At 38.7% G+C, this 22,679-nt stretch overlaps 2 protein-coding genes and 1 pseudogene across 2 annotated transcripts; all 3 read right to left on the bottom strand.

The window, feature by feature from the left end:
• Positions 1–8,223: 8,223 nt before the first annotated feature.
• LOC113719198 (disease resistance protein RPM1-like) lies at positions 8,224–11,218 on the bottom strand (annotated as a pseudogene).
• Positions 11,219–18,415: 7,197 nt separating this feature from the next.
• LOC113718370 (uncharacterized) lies at positions 18,416–18,805 on the bottom strand. Its single transcript, XM_027243278.1, has 2 exons — positions 18,610–18,805; positions 18,416–18,546 (listed from the first exon to the last, which is right to left on the bottom strand). The coding sequence occupies exons 1-2, from the start codon at positions 18,803–18,805 to the stop codon at positions 18,416–18,418; spliced, it is 327 nt and encodes a 108-aa protein (XP_027099079.1).
• Positions 18,806–21,198: 2,393 nt separating this feature from the next.
• LOC113718371 (uncharacterized) lies at positions 21,199–22,404 on the bottom strand. Its single transcript, XM_027243279.1, has one exon. The coding sequence runs from the start codon at positions 22,402–22,404 to the stop codon at positions 21,199–21,201; it is 1,206 nt and encodes a 401-aa protein (XP_027099080.1).
• Between the last annotated feature and the right edge of the window lie 275 nt (positions 22,405–22,679).

Raw genomic sequence — 22,679 nt, forward strand, 5'->3', positions numbered from 1 at the left:
GTGCCCTTGTTAACCTTCTTTTCAATTCCTGAAAACTTTCCTCACACTTAGGACTCCATATAAACCTCCCATTTTTCTTGGTCAATTCAGTCATGGGTCTAGCGATTTTTGAAAAATCCTGAATGAATCTCCGGTAATACCCTGCTAAACCAATAAAACTCCGAACCTCGGTAGGGTTTTCCGGTCGTTTCCATTTCGAAACAGCTTCAACTTTAGCTGGATCCACTTTAATCCCATCCTTAGAAATTATGTGTCCCAAAAAAGTCACTTCTTTTAACCAAAACTCACACTTGCTAAACTTAGCATACAATTGGTGCTCCCTTAAGGTCTGCAAAACAACCCTCAAGTGTTTCTCATGGTCTTTCACATTCTTAGAATACACCAATATGTCATCAATAAAGACCACCACAAATTGGTCTAGATAAGGTTTAAAGACCCTATGCATTAAATCCATAAAAGCAGCAGGAGCATTCGTTAACCCAAATGGCATCACGGCAAATTCAAAATGCCCATATCTCGAGTTAAAAGCAGTCTTGGGTATGTCCTTCTCCAAAATCCTCAACTGATAATAACCCTGTCTCAAATCCAACTTAGAGAATACTACAGCCCCTTGTAATTGGTCAAACAACTCATCAATGTGGGGCAGTGGGTATTTATTTTTAGTTGTAACATTATTCAAACCTCTATAGTCTATACATAGCCTCAAACTCCCGTCCTTTTTCTTAACAAACAAAACTGGGGCTCCCCACGGAGAATCACTCTCTTTTATAAAACCCCTTTCTAGCAAATCTTGCAGTTACAATTTCAACTCCTTTAATTCCGCTGGAGCCATTCGATATGGCGTCCTAGAAATAGGGGCTACTCCTGGAGTTACATCGATCTTAAAGGCTATTTTCCGTTCCGGGGGTAGGGACTCCAATTCTTCAGGAAAAATATCAGGAAAGTCTTTCACTACAGGCATGTCCTCCAAATTCACCTTATCACTAGGGGTGTTAATAAGAAAAGCCAAATATCCTTGAGCTCCTTTACTTAACAACTTTCTAGCCCGAATTCCTGAAATAAGTGCAGACGCAGCTAATTTACCCCTTACATCCAATTTCAGGGTTGCTTCTCCTGGAATACACAACTTCACAACCTTCGTCCTACAGTTTAGCTGAGCATTATAACGGGCTAACCAATCCATCCCTAAGATTATATCGTATCCCTTAATCATCAATCCCATCAAATCAGCCGATAATTTTCGTTCCCCAATCCAGACTTCACAATCTTGATACACCAAGTTAGCAATCAGACTTTGATCCCCAGTAGGTGTTTTAACCTCTAGATCATATGGTAATTTAATTGGCTTCAAGTCTATCCCACTCATGAAATTAGGGTTTCCAAAAGAATGTGTAGCACCTGGATCAATTAAAACCCTAGCTAAACGGTGAAAGATTGGAATCGTACCTTCTACCACCTCAGTTGCCTCAGGAACTTGTTGATAATCCAGTGTATAAACCCTGGCCGGTACTTTCGGTCGACTCCTTCCGGCACTGGTTTGCTTAGAGGCTGACTTTTCTGGTCTTTGAGCATTTCCCCCTGTCTTTGGTGATTTTGGACAATTGGCGACTTGATGTTCAGTACTACCACAAAATAAACATTTCCCCGACTTTCTCCAGCAATCGTTCTCAGAATGGTTGGATTTACCGCAGTATCCACATGTAACTTGAGGAGTCACAGCCGATCCAGTAGGAGGTGCTCCCCTAACTTGAGTTGTTCCACTACGGCCCCCTCTAGTTAGAGCTCCCCTAGAAGCTCCAACAGACTTCACTCCTCCAACTCCTCTTCCTATCTTGGAAGGTTGTGCACTCTTACTTGCTTGACCAGAGGTATGGCTAGGAAAGTTTCTTTTTCTACTGTGGAAGTCTCTCACTTGCATCCTTACATTTTCTACCCTCTGAGCTTTCTCTAGTGCCTCCGTGAATGTAGAGATTTGGGTTGCAGCCAAGCCCTCTTGTACCTCCACATTAAGTCCCTGAATAAACCGTCTAATCCTCTTTCGTTCATTGACCACTAGCTCAGGGGCATACTTGGAAAGCTTAGTGAATTTTCCTTCATACTCCGCTACACTAAGAGTTCCCTGTTTCAGCTTGATAAATTCATCCTCCCTCTTCTCTTGGATTAAGGGCGGAAGAAACTTTTCATTAAATTCCCTTGTAAAATTCTCCCAAATCCAAGGGGTTTGAGTTCTCTCCCATTTTCCTTTTATCAGATCCCACCAAGCACGGGCTACTCCCTCAAATTGGAAAGCAGCGAAATTCACTCGCCTATCCTCAGTGTAGTCTAAAGCAGCGAAAATGTTGGTCATCCTTTCCAACCAATTCTCCGCCACCTCAGGATCAGGTTCGCCAAGAAACTTAGGCGGGTTAAATTTCAAGAACCTCTCTAAGGCTCTATCCTCTCCTCTTCCCTGACCCCCAGGTTGGTTGAACGGTCCAGGGTCTTGTCTATCAGCCAAACGCTCTAGGATATCAGTCATCCTATTAATGGCAGTAGCCACTTGATTACCCTCAATATTTTCCTGACCTTGGATCGGTGCAGTTACCGATCCCTGGTCACCCCTTTGAGGTTGGGCCTGTCTAGTCCCTCGCCCACGACCTCGACCACGGCCTCGACCACCTCTTAGTTCTTCCATAACCTAGACGTGTCTAGTGCAAGAAATAAATAAATTATGCAATGCATAACAAAAAGCAGGAACCAATCAAGAAAACATTGGAATTAACAATAATTTACATTCATTAACATATCAAGTTCATACAATTAACAAGTCATGGGGTAGTCACAAAAATATAGCACACAGGTGCCACAAGAGTACTTTTAGTCACAGAAGACTAAAGTAAGAGCAAGTGCTTCCAAAAATAAGCCACACAGTCATGCAAAATACAATGGCCTCAGCACTTAGCATCACCCCTGCTAATTCTAGCTATACTAGTCAAAAGAGTCAAAAGAGTCAAAAGAGTGGTCAAACTGCCTAGACCTAGTCCACAGTAGGACTATCAGGAGGAACCTCCTCCTCAGGATCCTCCTCTGGATTCTCCTCCTCAGGACTAGGAGCTACCTCCATCGCATCCTCCACTAGCCTAGTGGCATCAGCTACGATATCGGAAGCCCGACTACGGACCTCCTCTCTCAACCTAATAAGCTGAGCCCTAGTGCTCCGAAGCTCCTCATTAACCACAGCAGACGTAGCTACCTCACCCTCAAGTACCTCCTCGATCTCGGCGATCCTCTCGCCCAGGGCGCTAACCATCTGTCTAAACTCGTCCACCTCTGCCTGAAGATCCCTATTAAGATCCACTAGTTGACGACGCTCATCGTCCAGAGCAAGCACAAGGTAATTCGGGTAAGCAAAGGTGACGCTTCAAGCACATCGGGGGTATCGAGTAGCAGGCGAGTAGCGTGCACGAGCTCCCCCACCTAAAGCTCGGTAGTAGATAGGCCTAGGAGGCACTACATGACCATTCGCATGGCCATTCCCGTTAGCTGCAGGAACTCCATTTCCGTTTTCCATCCCTGCAAAATAATAGCACATTTCGGGTTAGAAATTTAAATCACTATCTAATTCGGATGTCGTTTATGCATGCCTAACCCAAGCTCTAGTATGCCCCAAATATCTCTTAAGGTATAACTAAATTATCCGGTCTCAGGTTTTAAGGGTAGAGTATCCAATATGTCTCCCATATAGATCTCTAATCTAGCGCTAACCTAGCGCTCTGATTCCAACTGTGACGCCCCCACTTCTCCCTAAGGCGAACCAAAGGGTATCCACGGGACGCCTGCCTAGCTCTCGCCAGGACTCAAGCAATTACATTCAGACTTATTATCGGACCACACAATACGATCAATAACTTAGATACAATAAATGCGGAAGCGTTCAAGTTTAATCAAAGTCATCCATTATCCAACCCGCACATCGGGTGTTCAACAACCATCATAAATCCCAAATATACATCATGCTCCAAAAGTTACATTCGGATTTCAAAAATACAACCCAAAAGCCAAGACATATCCAAAAGTAATAGAAACCCTAAACAAAAGCGTATCAGGAAGGTTTTTTCGACACCTTGCCAAGTTCGATCCTGTTAAGGAAAACAAATCTACAGGGTGAGCAAAACGCTCGTGAGGCCAAGAACACACATACAAGCACATTACTCAAATAACAATCTCAATTTACAAGTCAAGAAATCATATTTTAGTAATTAACAATTTACTGGAAATATAACCAGAAACAATTCAAGGATACTGGAGCCCTCAGGAGCTATATTCCACTTGCACATTCAATAACCTCCACGAATTGACACTCCATCAATCGGGTAGGTTTAGTCCGTACAACTCCACTTAACCTGTCCCCTTTCACCTTACATACCCCTGTATCGGGCCCGCCTGTCATTTGTTTGTGGCGATACTACTCGAGTATGTCAATCTTATATATCTCATGGCTCACCAAGGTTCCCGACCAAGCCCATGCCGGCTCGAGTCCAAGATCGGTCAATGAGATTTGGGCGTCCCCATGTGCACTTGTGTGTCGAGGAGATTCACTCCAACGACGTAGGCAACTATAGCATACCATTACATTTCATTCATTCATTCAATACATTGCAATCATTCATTCAATGCATTTCAACCATTAATATTTCATTTCTAATGAGAACGAGTGTGGTAAAGTACACACTCGACTCCACTTTCAAGATTTCTAATCATTAATAACAATTAAACATGTAACAAGTTTATATACACCTGACGCCCACCAAGTATTAGGTGTAAGTAAGGTCAAGGAAAGTTCAAGCGTCCACCGTGGGATCCTCTTGAAGCTCCTCGTGTGCGCCTGAGCAAATAATAGTGAATTATTATCCAAATCCCAAATATCGAGGAATAATTCGTTCACTAGTATTAATCTAGGGGATTCCGTGAAAATGAATCTCAATTACTCGTAAATCGAGGTTCGAGAGGGATTTGATAACTTTCAAAAGTATTTAAGTCTTTATCTAGGAAATCGGGGATAAAACATTTAGATAATATCAAAAGAATAAAGAGTTCTTGAAAAACTTATTTCCTTGAAAGTTGGAAAATTTCAGTTTTGTTATGAATCTTTGAAAAATCGTAACTCACTCGGCATAAGTCGAGAATTGGAAAAATTTATACCGTTGGAAACCTCTTAAAAAGTACTACAAGTTCCTAGAAGACACTTTTCCATGAATCGAAGTGGAAAGTGCTCAAAAATGAGCTTGAAGGTACTGTTCCAAATCACCCAAGATTGAGCCGGGGTTGGTTTTTCGTTAACTTTGAAAATTCGGCAGAATTCACTCGTTGCAAACCAGCCCTTGAAATTTATAGCTCAATTAGAGGCGCAAGTAAGGTTTGGGGCAGAACAAGCGGATCGAGAATCGGATTTTGAGCACCAAGATATGGTAGCTCAAAGTTGGGTAAATTTCAAGACTGTTAACAAATTTCCAGATTTGGTTCCGACTTTGGACCTTTAGTTAAGTGTCGAAACGGACTTGGATTGATACCAAATTTTGCAGTATAATACTCCTATATGAAGGGTATCTCTCTACCAAATTTTGTGGAAAAATACCTTCGGGAAGGTGGTTAACCAATCAACCAAAGTTTGAAATTACTAAGGCCAAACTGCCTTTAGCTCTCTTTCTCTCCGTTTCCAAACATTCGGCTAAGGAAAAACCTCCAACATGGTTCATTTGTGCAAGAAAGGTCTAAGGAACATACATGGTACTTTTAGTAGGTGTTTAGCACCAAGAAATTCATTTAGTAAGACCACAACAAGTCTCACATCTAATCTGTCCAAATCTAAGAGTTTTCAAAAACGAGGCAGTCGTCGTATTTTGATCATAAATCACTCAATTTAGCTCGGAATTGGGAATGGTTGATAGTGTTGGAAAATACATTCATAGGGCTAAAATTTCACAGAAGAAATCATTTTAAGTTTCAGCATGCAACTGGCTCGAAATTAAGCCTAAAGTTACAGCATCATCAAATCATTTCGGCAGAACGGAGAAACAGGGCAGCTGAATTCAGAAGAGTGGTACGGTTCACACACATGGAACCAGAATGTGCATTATATACCGTTGGAAATATGGGAACGTCTAGTTTCAAATGCCGCTAACAGCACTTGATTTCGACATCGGAGTACGGAGTTATGGACGAAATACGAACACTGGTCTGGTTACGACGGAAACCGTTTTCCAGATTACTAGCTTTGGGAAATAAATTCTTTTGATCAACCAAAACTCAACATTTTTCAACGAAAATTTTTACACAACTACTACAACATGTAAACAACACAATCAAGCCATTAAATCTCCTAATTTCTGCATTAAAGTGGCCGAACAGAGCAGGGGCAAAATGGTCAGATTTGGCCTTTGCGCCTAACGTGAGTTTCTATCAATTTTCCATCAACAAACCACTGATTTAAACACTAATTCCACATTATAAACATCATCAAGAACAAAATCAGCAGCAACCCAAGAGTGGGAATTCATAGAGCCCACTTTTCCAATTTTCCAACATCCACAACAACCCATAAGAAATCAAGAGCTAAAAGATATACTAGAACTTCCAAAAATCAAAGTTAGAAGGCTAGATTAAGACTTACTCTTAGTTGATGTCTAAGTCAGAGATTCGGTCCTTTCTTGCTCCTAAGTGAGCCGTGAAAATCCTCCCCTTTTTAGCTAGATGTGAACTCCAAGGCTTAGGCTAAGTGGTGCTAAATTTTGAGAAGATTTGGTGGTGATTTGAATGGTTTTTGTAGAGGAAATGTTGAAGAGCTTTCGGTTGTCCCTTGGCTGTCTGCTATCCGTCCATGGCAGCTAGAAGAAATGAAATGTTGGTCTGATTCCTTTGCGTACAAATGAAGCTTGCCGTCTAATATTTTAAGTACGTAAAAATCAATTGCAACTAGTGTGCCTACGCGCGCGTTTTGTGTTCGATTTCTCTTAAGTTTGTTGCACTAGTGCACTAAACCTCTAGGGCACTTACATTCATATAAATATTATTCATTCTTAATTGTCCCAAAATAATGGTCCAAGGTCCCTCAATTAAGCGCGCACGTGAAAACACGTATTTCCAATTTAGGCGCGATAAAATGAAACTTTCGAGAAATTCTTATAACAATCGTACTACCAACTATCACTTGAGTTTTTAAACCTAAAATTGCCTATTTTAGGACCATTGTATATGTCTTAAATTTTTGAGCTTATTGTACTCCCAATTGGCTAAAGTGTTTAGACACGTTTTCACTTTTCACTAAACAAGCTTATAAGAAAATAATTTTTTTGAAACGAGACACTTCAAAAATATAACGAAACTATAAAACCCTGTACTTAGGTCTAATAAGGCTAGAAAATATTATTCGTGGCAAAAATCCAAATAAATAATTAATTTAGCCAAAATTAGGGTTTTTAAAAATAATAGATTTTCGAGTCCTCACAGGAAGGAGATATGGGAATCTGGTTTTGTTGCCAACATTGAACTAGATGAAGCTCTTGAACACGAGCTAGGGCAGCATGTTCATTTCTATATTGACCCTGTTGCTGTAGTATTCCCATTCCCTCAACCTGAAGTAGACGTGCATATGTAGTGGCCCTTGGATGTTTAATCAGTCGTTGTTTAGTATGCTAAAGGACTTCCTAATCAACCATATTGTATGTACTAAAGCATCTTTACTTCTTTTTTCTTGTTTAGCATGCTAAAGGATGGTTTTTTGGCCAACAAGGAACTATACGAGAGACTTTGAAGTCAAGCCAGGGGAGCATGTTAATTTCTTTGTTGACCCCGTTGCTGTGGTATTTCCTCAACCAGAAGTAGATGACAAGAATAAGCATATGAGGATGTGTATCTATTTATGGTGAGATTTTTTTTCCTTTTTCCTTTAATTCTATTCTGCAATAGTACATTTGTTTGTCAAATTGGTGAACCTGATTTTAAATAGAAATTTTAAATATTTAAAATAGAAGTTTTACTGAACCTGATTTTGAATGCTAAATGAATCTGATTTTAAGGAAGCAGAGTTCAGTTGAACACTAAATAAAAAGAAATTCTGAGTTTCCAGGAATTCCAGTTGAATATTTAGAAGGTAAAAAGAAAATAATTCTAACTGAAATCGAGTGTAGTTTGGATTTTTTTTTTTTTGATAATGAATTGAACACAATTAATTTCTTGCAAATCGAGTGCAATCAGAACTTCTGTAGCTATTTCGAGGAATTGATATGATTTGATACAAATGTAATAAGCAGTAGAAAGGAAAAGGTAAACGAGAACTCAATGAAATAAAAGGAAAAGCAAGTAATCAATTAATGTTGAAAGCTGCAGAGAGTTGTCTCTTAGCTTCTCTTTTCTTAGAGGAACTTGCCTTCCCACCGACCATCAATCCAGTGACCAATGAAAACTTTAGGGATATGAGAAATTGTCTGATAATCTTCACTTTGTTTATCCAAATTCCGTACTTTGTGCACTAGCTCATCAGACATTTCAAAAAACCCAAGAGATTCAAGTCCGGACAAGGTTTGGATGCCCGAAGGCAACTCTTGCATTAGTTTGCAATCACCTAAGCGCAGTTTTCTGAGGCTAGGCATTGATTCCTCTTCCACTCTCACCCATTTCAGTCTTTTTAACTGCCCAAGCTCTAAGCGCTGGAGTTTTTGAAATCCTCCAACCTTGAAACATAATGTCTCCCCTTCATAAGCACGATGGAGAGTAAGTGATACCAGATTGGGCAAATGTCCGAGGGAGCCTATTACATTCTCATCATCTCTCAACCTACTATTTTCCAACCGTAACATTCTCAAGGAGTGAAGTGATGTCACCCATTGTGGTACTCTCTCTAAACGCCCCTTCAATATCAGAAGTGTGAGGAATCCAAGCTTTGGAAAGACGGAATGTTGGAGATCAAGGGTCTCATCTTCTTCAATACAGGAGATGATCAAATCTCGAAGGTTACTCAGCCTCAAGAGGGAGGAGAGCAACTCCTTTCCATCTTCTCTTCTCAGCTTTGTGATGGCTAATCCTCGCAATTGCGTTAGCTTTCCAACCTCCATTACTATTCTATCACTGTCTGCTTCTATACCATACAACTCCTCCAAACAAATAAGCTTTCCAATTCCAAGTGGACATTTACAGCCCCAATTTGCATACTCATTTGAATAATCACCCCATCCACCTAACCAAAGAGAGCGGAGTTTTCTTAGCTTTAGAATTTCCACAGGCAACTCTGTTACATTGGTTCGTGTCAGATCTATAACTTCAAGGTTTTGAAGCTTCCCAATAGATTTTGGAATAATTTTAACTCCAGTTCCACTGAGATTAAGATACCTGAGATGAAATAGTTTGAAGACTTGCTTTGGGATGTTGTCCAATTCAGCTCCATCCAAATCCAACACCTTTAGCAACTTGGGATCACCACTTAAGAACTTGGATAAAAATGTAGCTGTGAGAGGATCTTCATACCCAAATATTACCACAGACCGAAGACACTTTAAACTACTAAATTCTTGTGGATTATCAGTGAAGTTATGGATTGCTAGGTGTCGAACTTTTTCAGGCCATCTTGTGTAATATCTGGTGGCTACAGTCGTGAAGTCCTGCTCTTTCGATTTTGAAACAATGATTTCACGCAGAAAATCATGAAGACCACATGTAATCAATCTGCCATCGTCCCATGTGGATTTAACTTGGATTAAGCTTCTGTTGATGAGTTTTTTCATATAACTCATAGCAATATCAGTGGATGTTATTCCTCCTTTCATTCCTCTTTTCTCTTCTAGAAATCCTAGTGCAATCCATTTTGGAAGTATATGATCCACATCAATTGAATAATCTTCAGGATAGATGCTTAGATATAATAGGCAGCTTTTAAGATAGAAAGGCAAATCATTGTAGCTAAGTAAGAGTACCCTTTTGATCCTGTCAAGCTTACCACTGCCATCTGCCTCGCCACCAAAGCCATGAAGAATCATCTCCCATTCATCTGTCGTTTCCTTGTCCTTCAGAGCCAAAACACCACCTATTGCAACAATTGCAAGCGGTAGGCCGTCACATTTTTTCAGTATTTTTTTAGCAACTTCTTCTAGATTTGGAGGACAGTAGTTGCACTGAAATGTTCTATTGCAAAACAGAGTCCAAGACTCTTTATCAGAAAGAGGCTCCATCTTATGAAGTCAAGTGATCCTAAACAGGACGCAGAAGCTACATCGGCTATTCGTGTTGTCAATACAACATGACTAGCAGTATTGCAGTCAGGCAATACACATTTGATAGCTTCCCAGGCATCTATACTCCACACATCATCAAGGACAAGAATGTACCTTCTTTCTTGGAGGAAGTCTCTGACAAATTCACTCAGCATAATATCATTCATGGATTCCACTTCGGGAGGGACCGGCTGTCTGATTTCGTTGTACAACTGTTGGATCAGGTTCTTGATGATGTCCCTGAACTGAAAATTTTGAGAAACAGTTATCCAGGCATGGCTCTGAAATTGTTTCTTCACTGCAGCGTCATCGTAGACTTTTTTCACCAGGGTAGTCTTCCCGAGTCCCCCCATTCCCACAACCGAAACTACTTTCAATTGGGAATGGTCATCAAGGATTTTTGAGATGAGCTCTGCTTTTGGCTTATCAATCCCAACAAGTCGAGCTTCTTCAATGAAGAGTGATTGAGCACGAATGTCAAAATCTGCATTCACCTGACGAGAAGGGCTGAAGCCTCTTTCTTGAGTACCATATTGGGACTGGAACCTCCGATGCCTTTCTGAAATGTCTCCAACTCTGGCCTTGATGTCTTTTATCTCCAAAGAAATTTGATGGCGAGCTTTCAAATTCTTTATTGAGTTATAGATCTTTCCAACCTTTCCACAGAATCCATCCTTGTAGCCACGAGCAAAGCGGAATGTAAAATCATCGAGAACATCCTCTGTATCATAAGCAACTTCTCGAACCTGCTTTAGCCATGCTCGGAGTTGAGAATCATTGCCTTCCTTTGCTTCAGCTTCTCCGAGGAAAGCCTTCATGCTCTCGAGTTCATCTTTGATGAATTGAACATCTGATTTAAGCCCCCCCAAAAGTGTGATCTCTTGGGAAAGTAAGGTTGAGAGCTGGTTAATCAAAAAACCTACAACACTCTGAGCCATAATGCAATTTTTTTTTTTTGGGGTAGTATAGAGGATGAGTTTTATTTGGCACTTTGATAGTACAATTATTGTCGATCACCTATTAATGCGCTTTACAAGCAGAAAAAGCAAGGCTCGCATGCTGCCTACAATTAACGAAAAGGGCAGTTTTTTGTTTTCTTTGTATATTTTTTTTCAATATTGGTCATTGATCAATTATGTAATAAGTTATAAAACTGTCCCCTTAATATATTTTCAAATAAGAATAATCTTTGTACTAGCCATTACCTAAAATAACAAGAGAAATAAATATTTCATGGATTTCTTTTAACCAACCATTGGAGGTCTTGGATTCTTATCCTAAGCCGACAGGCTAAGACTTCACAGTGGCAAATGGTCAATGGAAAAAGGAATGGTTGTGATGCTCTCTCTTCCAATAATGCAAGGGACGATGAAATAAATTTCCCATTAATTTTTGCCTTATCTAGCCAAGCTCTAACGAGTTTTCGAGCTACTCGTGAAGTTTAACAGCTCTAGTAGGGAGACTAGTAGGGGCCGCCTTCAACGAAGTTATTAATGACGTTAAATGCCCAAGGCAACCATCAATAATGACCACGTCCCGTGAGTGGAGAAAAATTTAATTGATTGAGTGTTTTTTTTCTTTTATTTTATTTGGAGGAAATGATTGAAAAATTTTACCGGTGTAGCATAATGTGTACAACCGAATCATCAATTCCGCTGCATGGTAGTTTGACACTTTTAAAAATAAATTATCTGCTGCCTACTACGATGTTGATTGTGCACGGCAGACGATTTTTTTGGAAAAAAAAAAAAAAATTTGCCCGCTGGCTACCGTGCACAATTAGCATGATAGCCTGACACTTTAGAAAAAAAAAAGTATTTTGCTACCGTATTGATTAGGCACGATAGTTATAGTTTTGTATCAAGAGAATATCAGAGCTACATTTGGCGGATAATTTTTTTTTTTTTACCTATATTCTAAGAAATTAGACCACTGAAGTTGGCTTTGAAAGGAAAAAACAAAAAAGTCACATTCAACTTTCGATTCTTGGTTCTACAATATCTTGTAAGGTCATGTCCAGCTAATTTCTGACCTCTGCTAATTTCTGACCTTACAAGAGGTCAGAAATTAGCTGGACATGACATGGTTGCCCAATGGAAAAGAAAAAAGAAATCAACTGAAGTTACCAAATGCTATGAACCTGTGGATCAACGATCATGATAATATCAAATCAATTTACTCTTTTTAACAATTTCTCATAATTGTTTGTGAAATTTTTTTTTAAAAAAAAATGTTGGCATTGAAAAGGGACAATATATCCCTGGAAAAGTTATTAAAATTAAATGTGCCCATATTTCTTTAAATGACTGAAAAATGAGATATATACAGAAGTGGTAGATAACAATTGGAAGATACTCATGCTACTACGAGTGTAGTGAATCATTAGTTTTAGTGTCAAAGATGGGCAAATTACGCTTTATTCCCTGTGGTTTAGTATTTTTTTTTACATAATTCCCCTATGATTTTAAAAGCTATACATAGACCCCTCATAGTTTGGATTAAAGTGTCAAAATAACGGAATTTACAATCCATAACAGAGTCAACTGAAATATCAAAAATATCTCTATGTAAAGTTGAAAATTATTTATTAACCACAGGGGGTTATGTATATATACTGAAAATCGTAAGGGAGTTATATGGTAAAACACTAAACCATAAAGGGGTTATATGGTAAAATATAAAAGTCATACGAGGTTAGAGTGTCATACATAATATGTTTATATATTTTGGTCACTCCAGCTACTTTAGTTTTTATACAAAAGTAATTTCGACATTTTTATAGGTTCCATTACGGATGATCATTTCCGTCACTTTGATACTTTAATCCAAATTATAATGGATTATATATAGGTTTTAAAACTATAAGGGGTTATGTAAAAATTAGCTATACCACGGGAGGATAAAGTTTAATTTGCCTGTCAAAGATCAATATTTTCTACTAATAGTTGCTCTCAGAGCTCATGTATATGTTTGCTATGGCCAAGTTGATTCATATGCTCATTTGACAATTAACTTCTACTTAGTCCACGCTATAACTTCAAGCTGGCTGCTTTTTCAACTACTATTTTGGCATCTCTTTCCTATTTTTAACACCTTAGTGGTTAATATGTCGGACGATTCATAGAGCTTATGAAACCGGCCATAACCAGTAAAATCCAAACTCTGGAACTGATTTACTATTTTTTTTTCTTTTACAATTAAATGTTTGAATTGGGGTTGAAGAGTAAACAAAAAACTTATCATTTGCTTCACAAGGAATTTTATGTCTGTTCGAAACAACTATTAGACATGATTCGGGAACAATAGAAAAGTTCCAAAGTGGATATACGAGGATCTCACTTACTAATTTACATGTTAAGTGAAATCCACTTGACATGTTATATAAAATCAGGTGGAACCCTTGAATGTTCTCATGGAACCTTTTCATTGGTTCGGAAACAATTATTAGGCATGATCGACATAAAATTTTCCTCCATTTCACTTAGCAATTCAATTTTTTTAAAAAAAAATTTTGATTAAATCAAGTTGCTCTTCCCCCATTAGCACTATCTTCTGTCTTTCAATTCCTCTTCAATCCATACATGAATATACCATCGGAAATAGTGACTAAACCCTTCCATCCTTCCTTGGCACTCCCTTGCGCTAGCCATGTTTTGATCCGTAGACCAGGTCACTATAATCACAAAAAATGTGGATGTATGACAAGCTTCTCAATGTTCAAATGCCCTATATTCACAATTTATTATTGGAATGGTACTCCCAATTCCATGAAGATAATACTATTATTCATAAATTTTAATAAATGACCTTTGTTTTTTCTTTTTCAAATTTCGGCTACCAGAAATAATTTTATAAAGCAAGGGGCAAATATTAACTTAAGGAAAAGTCATGCACGATCCAATGGCTCTCTATGTACAAGCTTATTCCTCCAATAATTAAGTAGGATGTTAATGCTTATACGACAAATTGTAAATGTTAACAACAGTTGTTTGACATATTATAGAACTCAAATAATTGGCAAATGTACACATCTTTAGCCTTACATAGAACTTTCAATTATTTATTATATATATACACACATAGAGACATGTACATATATACAAAGTGGCTAAGGAACTTTTCCAGTGATTTTTGTCGTCCTCCATTTGGTTATGGTTTGCACGTGAGTCTTTGTTTTGCCATTTTGGTTGAGTGAAGAAAGCTAGAAGTGTGAGGCTTGTTTGCATATTTTTTTTGGATTAATCTCTTTTACACTGATAATGTATATACTGTCAGTTATGGACAAATAATAGTTATGCAAAATTTGAGTGTGAAATTCAACTTTTATACATGTATAATAAATCTAATAGTGATAATGCATATAACGTCCGTGTATATAAGATTTAGTCTTTTTAATTGACAGTGGTAATTATATCATGTCCTATTGGAGATTAAAGTATCGCACTTTTAGTGGTTGCGGGTTTATTTTGTTTGTGTGTGATTCATTTTGTGTAGAGAATCCTATGATCTAAAAAAGTAAGCCAAGTAGGTTGAAAACTCAGGTTCTTCAGTTGTAGCACAGATTAGAAAGTAAAAAAAAAAAGCAGCAAAGTTATATTACCAAGACACCACTAGGTCACGTTGAGACAGGTGTTTGGACGCCTGGTTCTGAAATACTTGCCACTCACAGCCACGGTGGGAATATAGTAGGCGTTGACAAAATTCAACTCCATAATCAAAATCTACATAGAACACAGTCTTATAATGTAGCTACTACATTAGATAGCCTGTCCTTTCGATTTTGCTTCAACATCTAAGGATAATGCAGAATCTCAGCATTAGAGTTCTTCTTTTGATTTCCTCTGATCAAATGGAAGGTATAACTATTGTTTGATTTCCTCATTTGATTCCATCTAAATAGCATAAAAAGCTATTTGATTCTTTCTATAGAAATTCTTTCTGCTAATGCAGTTTAGCTTCCACTACTCTCCCATTTAGTCTGCCTATGATCCATGCCGAGAATTCTTATATACAGCTTGGGCATGTCCTAAAAGTACAGGAAAAAAGAGGAGGTAAAGTGACAGGTGTCGAGCCTGTGCAATAATAAATACCTGCTCGAGAAAAATATAAATTTTCTATGTATAGTAGTGAGCAGGATCAAATCCACAGGGACTGGAAAAAATTCGATTCTTTTCAAGTTCGGGACACGGGGGATTTTTATCAGAATGAAACTAAAAATAATTAAACAATTTAACCAAAAATAAATGATTAATTAATATGAATGTAAATAGAAATTAAATAAATAATAAATAAATTCTAGCCAAGGATACAACTACGCAGACATAGTCCATTCATCTGATCATTGATGCAAAGAAGGTTCACTTAATTTTATTAACAGGTTAGTTATAGTCGCCGATAAGTTTTGACGACCAATTTTTCCTTAATTTATTGATAACCAAGGTACGACCGTTGATTACTTTTAAACAGGAAATACTCCTAGGTTCGACTGTAGGAATTAATTTCCTAATTGCCTTAAAAACTAGAAAAGCCTAACCCAAATTAATAACACGCTACGAAGGTTATTTAAATCAAATTGCATGTTCCCCTAGTATGTGAAAATACTAGTTGCAACTTATATTAACCAATTAAAAAATTACGGATTTAATTGATTAATTTGACAGGAGATTAATAAGTCAAATTGCACATCGGACCCTTGATATCCAATTAACAAAATAATCCCATGAAAATTCAAATAGAAAACATGCAAATATTAACAAATTAAGGAACACATGAAAATTAATTCGATCTCATAGATATTTGGAACTGCGTCGTCGTGTTGATCCTTGATTAGATGAGAAGATTAGCCACGCCTCATAAGAAAGTTCCCACAAAATTTAATAGAATTCAAAGGCATAAATAACTCTTGAAGAAAACCCTCACACCACAAACAAGAGAAGGAACAAGTTCCTCTCTTAAAACTAAAACTCCTATCTTTTCCCCCGTAGAGAGAAACTAGTCTATTGTTCTTTGCAAACATAAAAACAAGCCAAATGGAAAACTTCACCCCACGTCCACAAAAGAACCATTCTTCTTCTACCTAATCAATCCCACCGAAAACAAAAGCAAAAGCCAACTTTTGTTTGTCGGGCTTCCTTTGACCAAATGCACACGACCACAAGAAAGCAATTATCCTACTACCATAAGAAAGCAAACAAAAGGCACACCATCTTTAGACAATAACTAATTCTTCGCGGTCCCCACCAAATTGAGATGTTGGCTTGCCAAATTCCTTATTTCCTATTGCTAGTGGACTACATCATAACAATTCAATTCTTCAATTCTTCATCAGCACAAGGAAAGGAAATCCGTTGGTTTTGTACCATGTGGGCCAGTTGTGTAAAGCTTTTAGAAGCTCTCACGTGTGGAGTAATCTTCTCAAGAAGGTTTTTGCTCCACTTTCTGAAATTGGGTTCAAATACCAGATATAAGTATATGTCACAATTAAAGCAATATTTGGCGAGGTCAAAGAGGAAAATTAACAATAAAATTACTAACAATTGACACCCTATCAATTCCCCTCACACTTAAATCATGCTTGTCCTCAAGCATAAGAACACTAAACTCAACAATGGCTAGTTCTCATGTCATCTATTGCCAAGTTGTGTTTACACCAAAATCAAGGTTTAGAGGCTAAGTGTCAAGACATAATTCTCCCGGTTAGTTCCTGAAATCATAGACTCGTCCATTTCATGGCTAACTCGTCTAAGAAATAAAAATAGCAAAAATTAGCAATTGGGTCAACTGACAACTAAAATCTCAACATTGAAGAACAAGGATCGGCAGGCCAACATGATCATAAGCTTACACATTTTTTTTCTTTTTTTTTTAAATAAATGCTCAGTCCCAAGCTATTCAAGTCTTTTGACGTGAACTCTGACATTTTTAGATGAAAGAGTCCAGTTACTCAACTCTTCACAGGTTCAAGACTACCTACTCATAGATATCGCCACTTTTTGACGCGATAGTCGACACTTGTGGAAAAGACTCCCGGTTACTGGGTGACGACACTAGTGGAGTAGAGTCATTTATTAATCACAATTAAAGTACCAGAATACCAGACAGTTAAAGATCATGGCCCATATCATCTCCTAACATGGAAAACTGAGTCCACAATCGCCCAATCCACACAACAATCTAAAGAAACATGCTTTTGCACCAAGTCATTAAACTCATGATATTCACCAAGATAACATGCTTTTGCTTGCCACCTAAACAAAATTCATAGGATAAATCACAACCAGCAATAGAAGAGTGAGTTGCCACATTTATTCATCAAGACAACAGTAAGATAAGCAGCAAATTTAAAGAAACATCAGTCGATTCATCAAGACAACAGTAAGATAAGCAGCAAATTTAAAGAAACACCAGTCGAATTCAAATCCCCCCCACACACTTATAGCACACATTGCCCTCAATGTGACAATTAAACAGTAAAAGCAAGAATGAGGGTAACGGGACTTCCCTAAAACCACAGGGATCGTGTCAGGGTCGCATCGGCGGGTGAGGGAAAGTTATGGCCGAAAGAAAAGAAGGAAAAGGAGAAAAGGGAAATGGGAGAGAAGAAAGAAATAAAGAAAGAAAAGAAAGAAAGAAAGAAAAAAGAAGAAAGAAAGAAAGAAAAAGAAAAGAGAAAAAAAAATAGTTTTTGAGGATTTTTTTTTTTTTTTTTTACAAACTCAAATTTCAAAATTCGAATTGTGAGAACCAAAACTGAAGGTGTAAAATGGAAAATGTTTTTATTTTGATTTTTTTTTGTTTTTAGGTTGTTAAATACAGCGTGGGCACGCCAAGATTATAAAACGTCCACTGACCTCAGGAGTCACTAACAAGGCGTGGGCACGCCAAGATTGCATTTCCTGCCAATGTCGCGAGATGTTGAGATTTGACTAACATGGCGCGGGCACGCCAAGATTGGTAAACATCCACTGACCTCAAGAATTACTAAAATGGCGTGGGCACGCCAAGATTGCACTTCCTGGTCATAGTGAAGGAAAATATTAAGATCGACTATTACTCAACTGAGAAACGACAAAATGAAAGAAATGAACAATAAAAAATAATAAAACCAATATTTGGGTTGCCACCCAAAAGCGTCTTTCTTTAATGTTTTTGGCTAGATCTAACCCAGAATTTGCTTAAACTAAGCAAATCGGGTCCTCCAATTGCATCATCTCTACCCGTTCAATCGGAAACCCTTCATAATACGGCTTGAGACGGTGACCATTCACCACAAATTTCTTCTCCTTTTTCAAACTCCGGATCTCCACTGCACCATAATCAAAGACATTAGTCACAATAAAATGACCAATCCAACGAGAACGTAATTTACCTGGAAATAACTTCAATTTCGAGTGGTACAGTCGAACTTTTTGTCCACAGATGAATGTCTTCCTAGAGATCTGTTGGTCATGAAAGATCTGATTCTTCTCCTTATAGATCACTGCATTCTCGTATGCTTCATTTCGGATTTCTTCAAACTCTTGTAATTGCAACTTCTTTTGAATTCCGCCCTCCTCGATATCCATATTGCATTATTTGACCGCCCAAAACGCTCTATGCTCGAACTCGACCGGTAGATGACATGGCTTCTCAAATACCAACCGGTAAGAGGACATTCCAATGAGTGTCTTGTATGCCGTCCTGTAAGCCCATAGTGCATCCTCCAGGCTCATACTCCAGTCTTTCCTATCAGGTCGGACCATCTTCTCTAAAATCAACTTGATTTCTCGATTTGATGCTTCCGCCTGACCATTTGTTTGAGAATGGTAGGATGTGGAGACTTTGTGCAAGACACCGTATCTCCTAAAAACTGCAGCGATCGTCTTGTTGCAGAAATGAGTACCCCGATCACTTACAATTGCTCTCGGCATCCCAAAGCGGACAAAAATGTTAGACTTAATGAATTCTGCAACCACTTTGGAATCATTAGTGCGGGTGGCCTTTGCTTCCACCCATTTCGAAACATAATTTACAGCAAGCAATATATACAAAAAACCAAAGAACGAAGGAAAAGAACCCATAAAGTCAATACCCCAAACGTAAAAAATTTCAACAAAAATCATTGGGGTCTGAGTCATTTGATCCTTATGATAGAGATTACCTACTCGTTGACACTTATCACAGGACTTATAAAATGAGTAGGCGTCTTTGAATAGGATCGGCCAATAGAATCCACTTTCTACCACCTTACAATCCGTCCTCTTCGGTCCAAAGTGACCTCCACACGCAAAAGAGTGACAATATGTTAGAATGGATTGGAATTCAACCTCACTTACACATCTTCGGATAATTTGGTTGGCACCCCGCTTCTAGAGATAAGGACCATCACAAATATAGGACTTTGCATCGCTCCTCAATTTGTCTCTCTTAGCCTTAGGCCATCCTGTAGGAAACTTGTCAGTGACTAGAAAGTTAACCATATCCGCATACCAAGGCAAAGATGAGTTAATAGAAAATAAATGGTCATTGGGGAATGCTTCTCTCAATGGGAGCTCATCTTTGACGACTTGTACTCGACTCAAGTGATCTGCTACCAGATTCTCCGTACCTTTCTTATCTCGGATCTCTAGGTTGAACTCCTCTAGCAATAATATCCACTGTATCAATCATGGTTTAGCCTCTTTCTTGGTCAACAGATACCGCAAAGCTGCATGATCAGAAAAAATAATAACTTTAGCACCAAGTAAATAAGATCGAAATTCTTCTAAGGCAAAAACAACCGCCAAGAGCTCCTTTTCGGTGGTTGAATAGTTCAATTGAGTTCCGTTCAAGGCTCGAGATGCGTAGTAGATAGTATGGGCTGCCTTTCCCACTCTTTGACCCAGTACCGCACCCACTGCATAGTCGCTGGCGTCGCACATGATCTCAAATGGGAGGTTCCAGTCGAGGGGTTGGATAATAGGTGATGAGGTCAATAGCTCCTTTAACTTATCAAATGCCCTCTTACCTGTTTCATCGAACTCGAAGGATACATCTTTTTGCAAAAGTTGGAACAAGGGTGCTCCAATTTTCGAGAAATCTTTGATGAACCTTCTATAGAAACCTGCGTGACCCAAGAAGGAACGAACTTCCGGCATACTCGCGGGGTAAGGTAAAGTAGATATAACATCTATTTTTGCCTTATCAACCTCGATACCTGTAGATGATACTACATAACCTAAAACTATCCCGTGTTCGACTATAAAGTGGCATTTTTTTCAATTAAGCACGAGATTAGTTTCTATACACCTTACTAAGATTAATTTCAGGTTATCTAGACAATTTTCAAAACTTTTATCATATACAGTGAAATCGTCCACGAAAATCTCAATAATCTTCTCAACATACTTTGAAAAGATACTTACCATGCATCTTTGGAAGGTAGCAGGTGAATTGTACAATCCAAATGGCATCCTTCGATATGCAAATGTTCCAAATAGGCACGTGAAAGTAGTTTTCTCTTGGTTCTCGGGTGCAATGGAAATTTGGAAATAACCTGAAAATCCATCCAAGAAACAATAGTAAGCTCGACATGCCAATCTCTCTACTATCTGGTCAATGAAAGGGAGGGGAAAATGGTCCTTTTTCATGACGGCGTTTAGCTTCCGATAATCGATACGCTGTCGCCATCCAGTGGGTTTTCGAATTGGTACGAGCTCACCCTCTTGGTTTGATTCCACCGTCATCCCTGCCTTTTTCGGGACCACCTGTACTGGACTCATCCACGGGCTATCTAATATTACAAATATAATTCCAACGTCCAGCAGCTTTAAAATCTCCTTCTTTACGACCTCCATCATGAGAGGATTTAATCTTCGTTGAACCTGCCGCACGAGTTTAGCACCCTCCTCGAGTCGAATTCGATACATACACACTCGGGACTAATTTCTTTGATGTTGGCAATGGTCCATCCTATCGCCTGCTTATGTTTCCTAAGAATTCAAAATAGTTTGTCTTCTTGAACCTTTGATAAACCCGCGGAGATGATCACTGTAAGTGTCTCCCCTTCACCCAAGTATACATACTTCAGATGTTTCGGCAGCGGTTTCAGTTTCAAAACAGATGTTTGCACCACATATGGAAGTAACCTTTGGTGAGGTTCGGGTATGAAAATCGGTGCAAGATCATACCTTGTCTTTGTGGTTGGTAACGTTTGCAACGATCCAACCACACATTTAAGCTCTTCACTCAACTCTATCCCAGAGGTCATCTCGGACTCGAAGTGCCTGGTTAAGACGACCTCTAACGCATCCCTGCCTTCAATTTCAAAAACCTCCTGTATAGCAGGGTTAATAACATTTATCGAGAAAATAGAGCTAACATTTGAATCGGATGGATATTTTATGGTCTCAAAGATGTTAAAGTGAACAATCTCACCATCAAATTTCATAGACAAAGTACCCTTATTAACATCAATTTTAGTTCGGGCTGTGCTCAAAATGGGTCTACCTAACAATAAAGGTGACGGATCATGGGAGTGTTTATCCTCCATGTCGAGCACATAAAAATCAGTTGAAAAAATCAATTCATTAATTTTTACCAAAACATCTTCAATCAATCCATCAGGGTATGCATTGGTCCTGTCAGCTAGTTGGATTATTATCCCAGTCTCTTTCAAAGGGCCTAAATTCAAGGAAGCATAAATGGACTTTGGCATGACATTAATCGAAGCTCCTAGGTCTAACATGGTCTTTCCGATCAAAATATTACCTATCCTACAAGGAATAGTAAACATACCTGGGTCCCCGCATTTTGGTGGAAGTTTCCTTTGTAGAATTGCTGAAACATTTTCCCCAACTATAACTCGTCCATCCCTCTTCAATTGCTTGTGGTTGGCACACAACTCCCTCAAAAACTTTGCGTATTTGGGTACTTGTTTAATCGCATCCAACAGGGGTATGTTGATCTCTACCTTGCGAAAGATCTCTAAGACTTCTTTCTCCTTATCTTGCTTCTTTAGTTTCTCTAACCTGTTAGGAAAGGGAGGTGGATTAGTCTTAACTGTACTAATTGGGTTTGGGAGTACCTTTGTATCTTTGTTGTCTCTGCCCTCCTCTTTCAACTCTTTCTCAATCCGTTTCTCGTCCTTGTCTTTAGAAATCACAGGTTCGGGTCCTTGGACTTCCTTGCCACTCCTCAAGGTCATTGCGCTTACATTCTTTGGATTCACCTCAGGTTGAGATGACAAACTTCCCTTGAACTTGGGACTCCAAACGGTTGATCGTTATGGCCATTTGATTCATTTGATTTTGCAATGATTGCACATGTCCCAGTTGATTCCTCATGCTTTGCAGGTCTGAATCCGTCTTTTGTTGATTAGTAAGTAATTGTTTCATCATCTCTTCCATGGACGGGCTTGAATTTGAAGGGAGTGGTGGTGGATGAAGACGGTACTGCTGTGGGTGCCCTTGCTGTCTAATT

Source organism: Coffea arabica, chromosome 11e, assembly GCF_036785885.1.
Source record: "Coffea arabica cultivar ET-39 chromosome 11e, Coffea Arabica ET-39 HiFi, whole genome shotgun sequence".
NCBI lineage: Eukaryota > Viridiplantae > Streptophyta > Magnoliopsida > Gentianales > Rubiaceae > Coffea > Coffea arabica.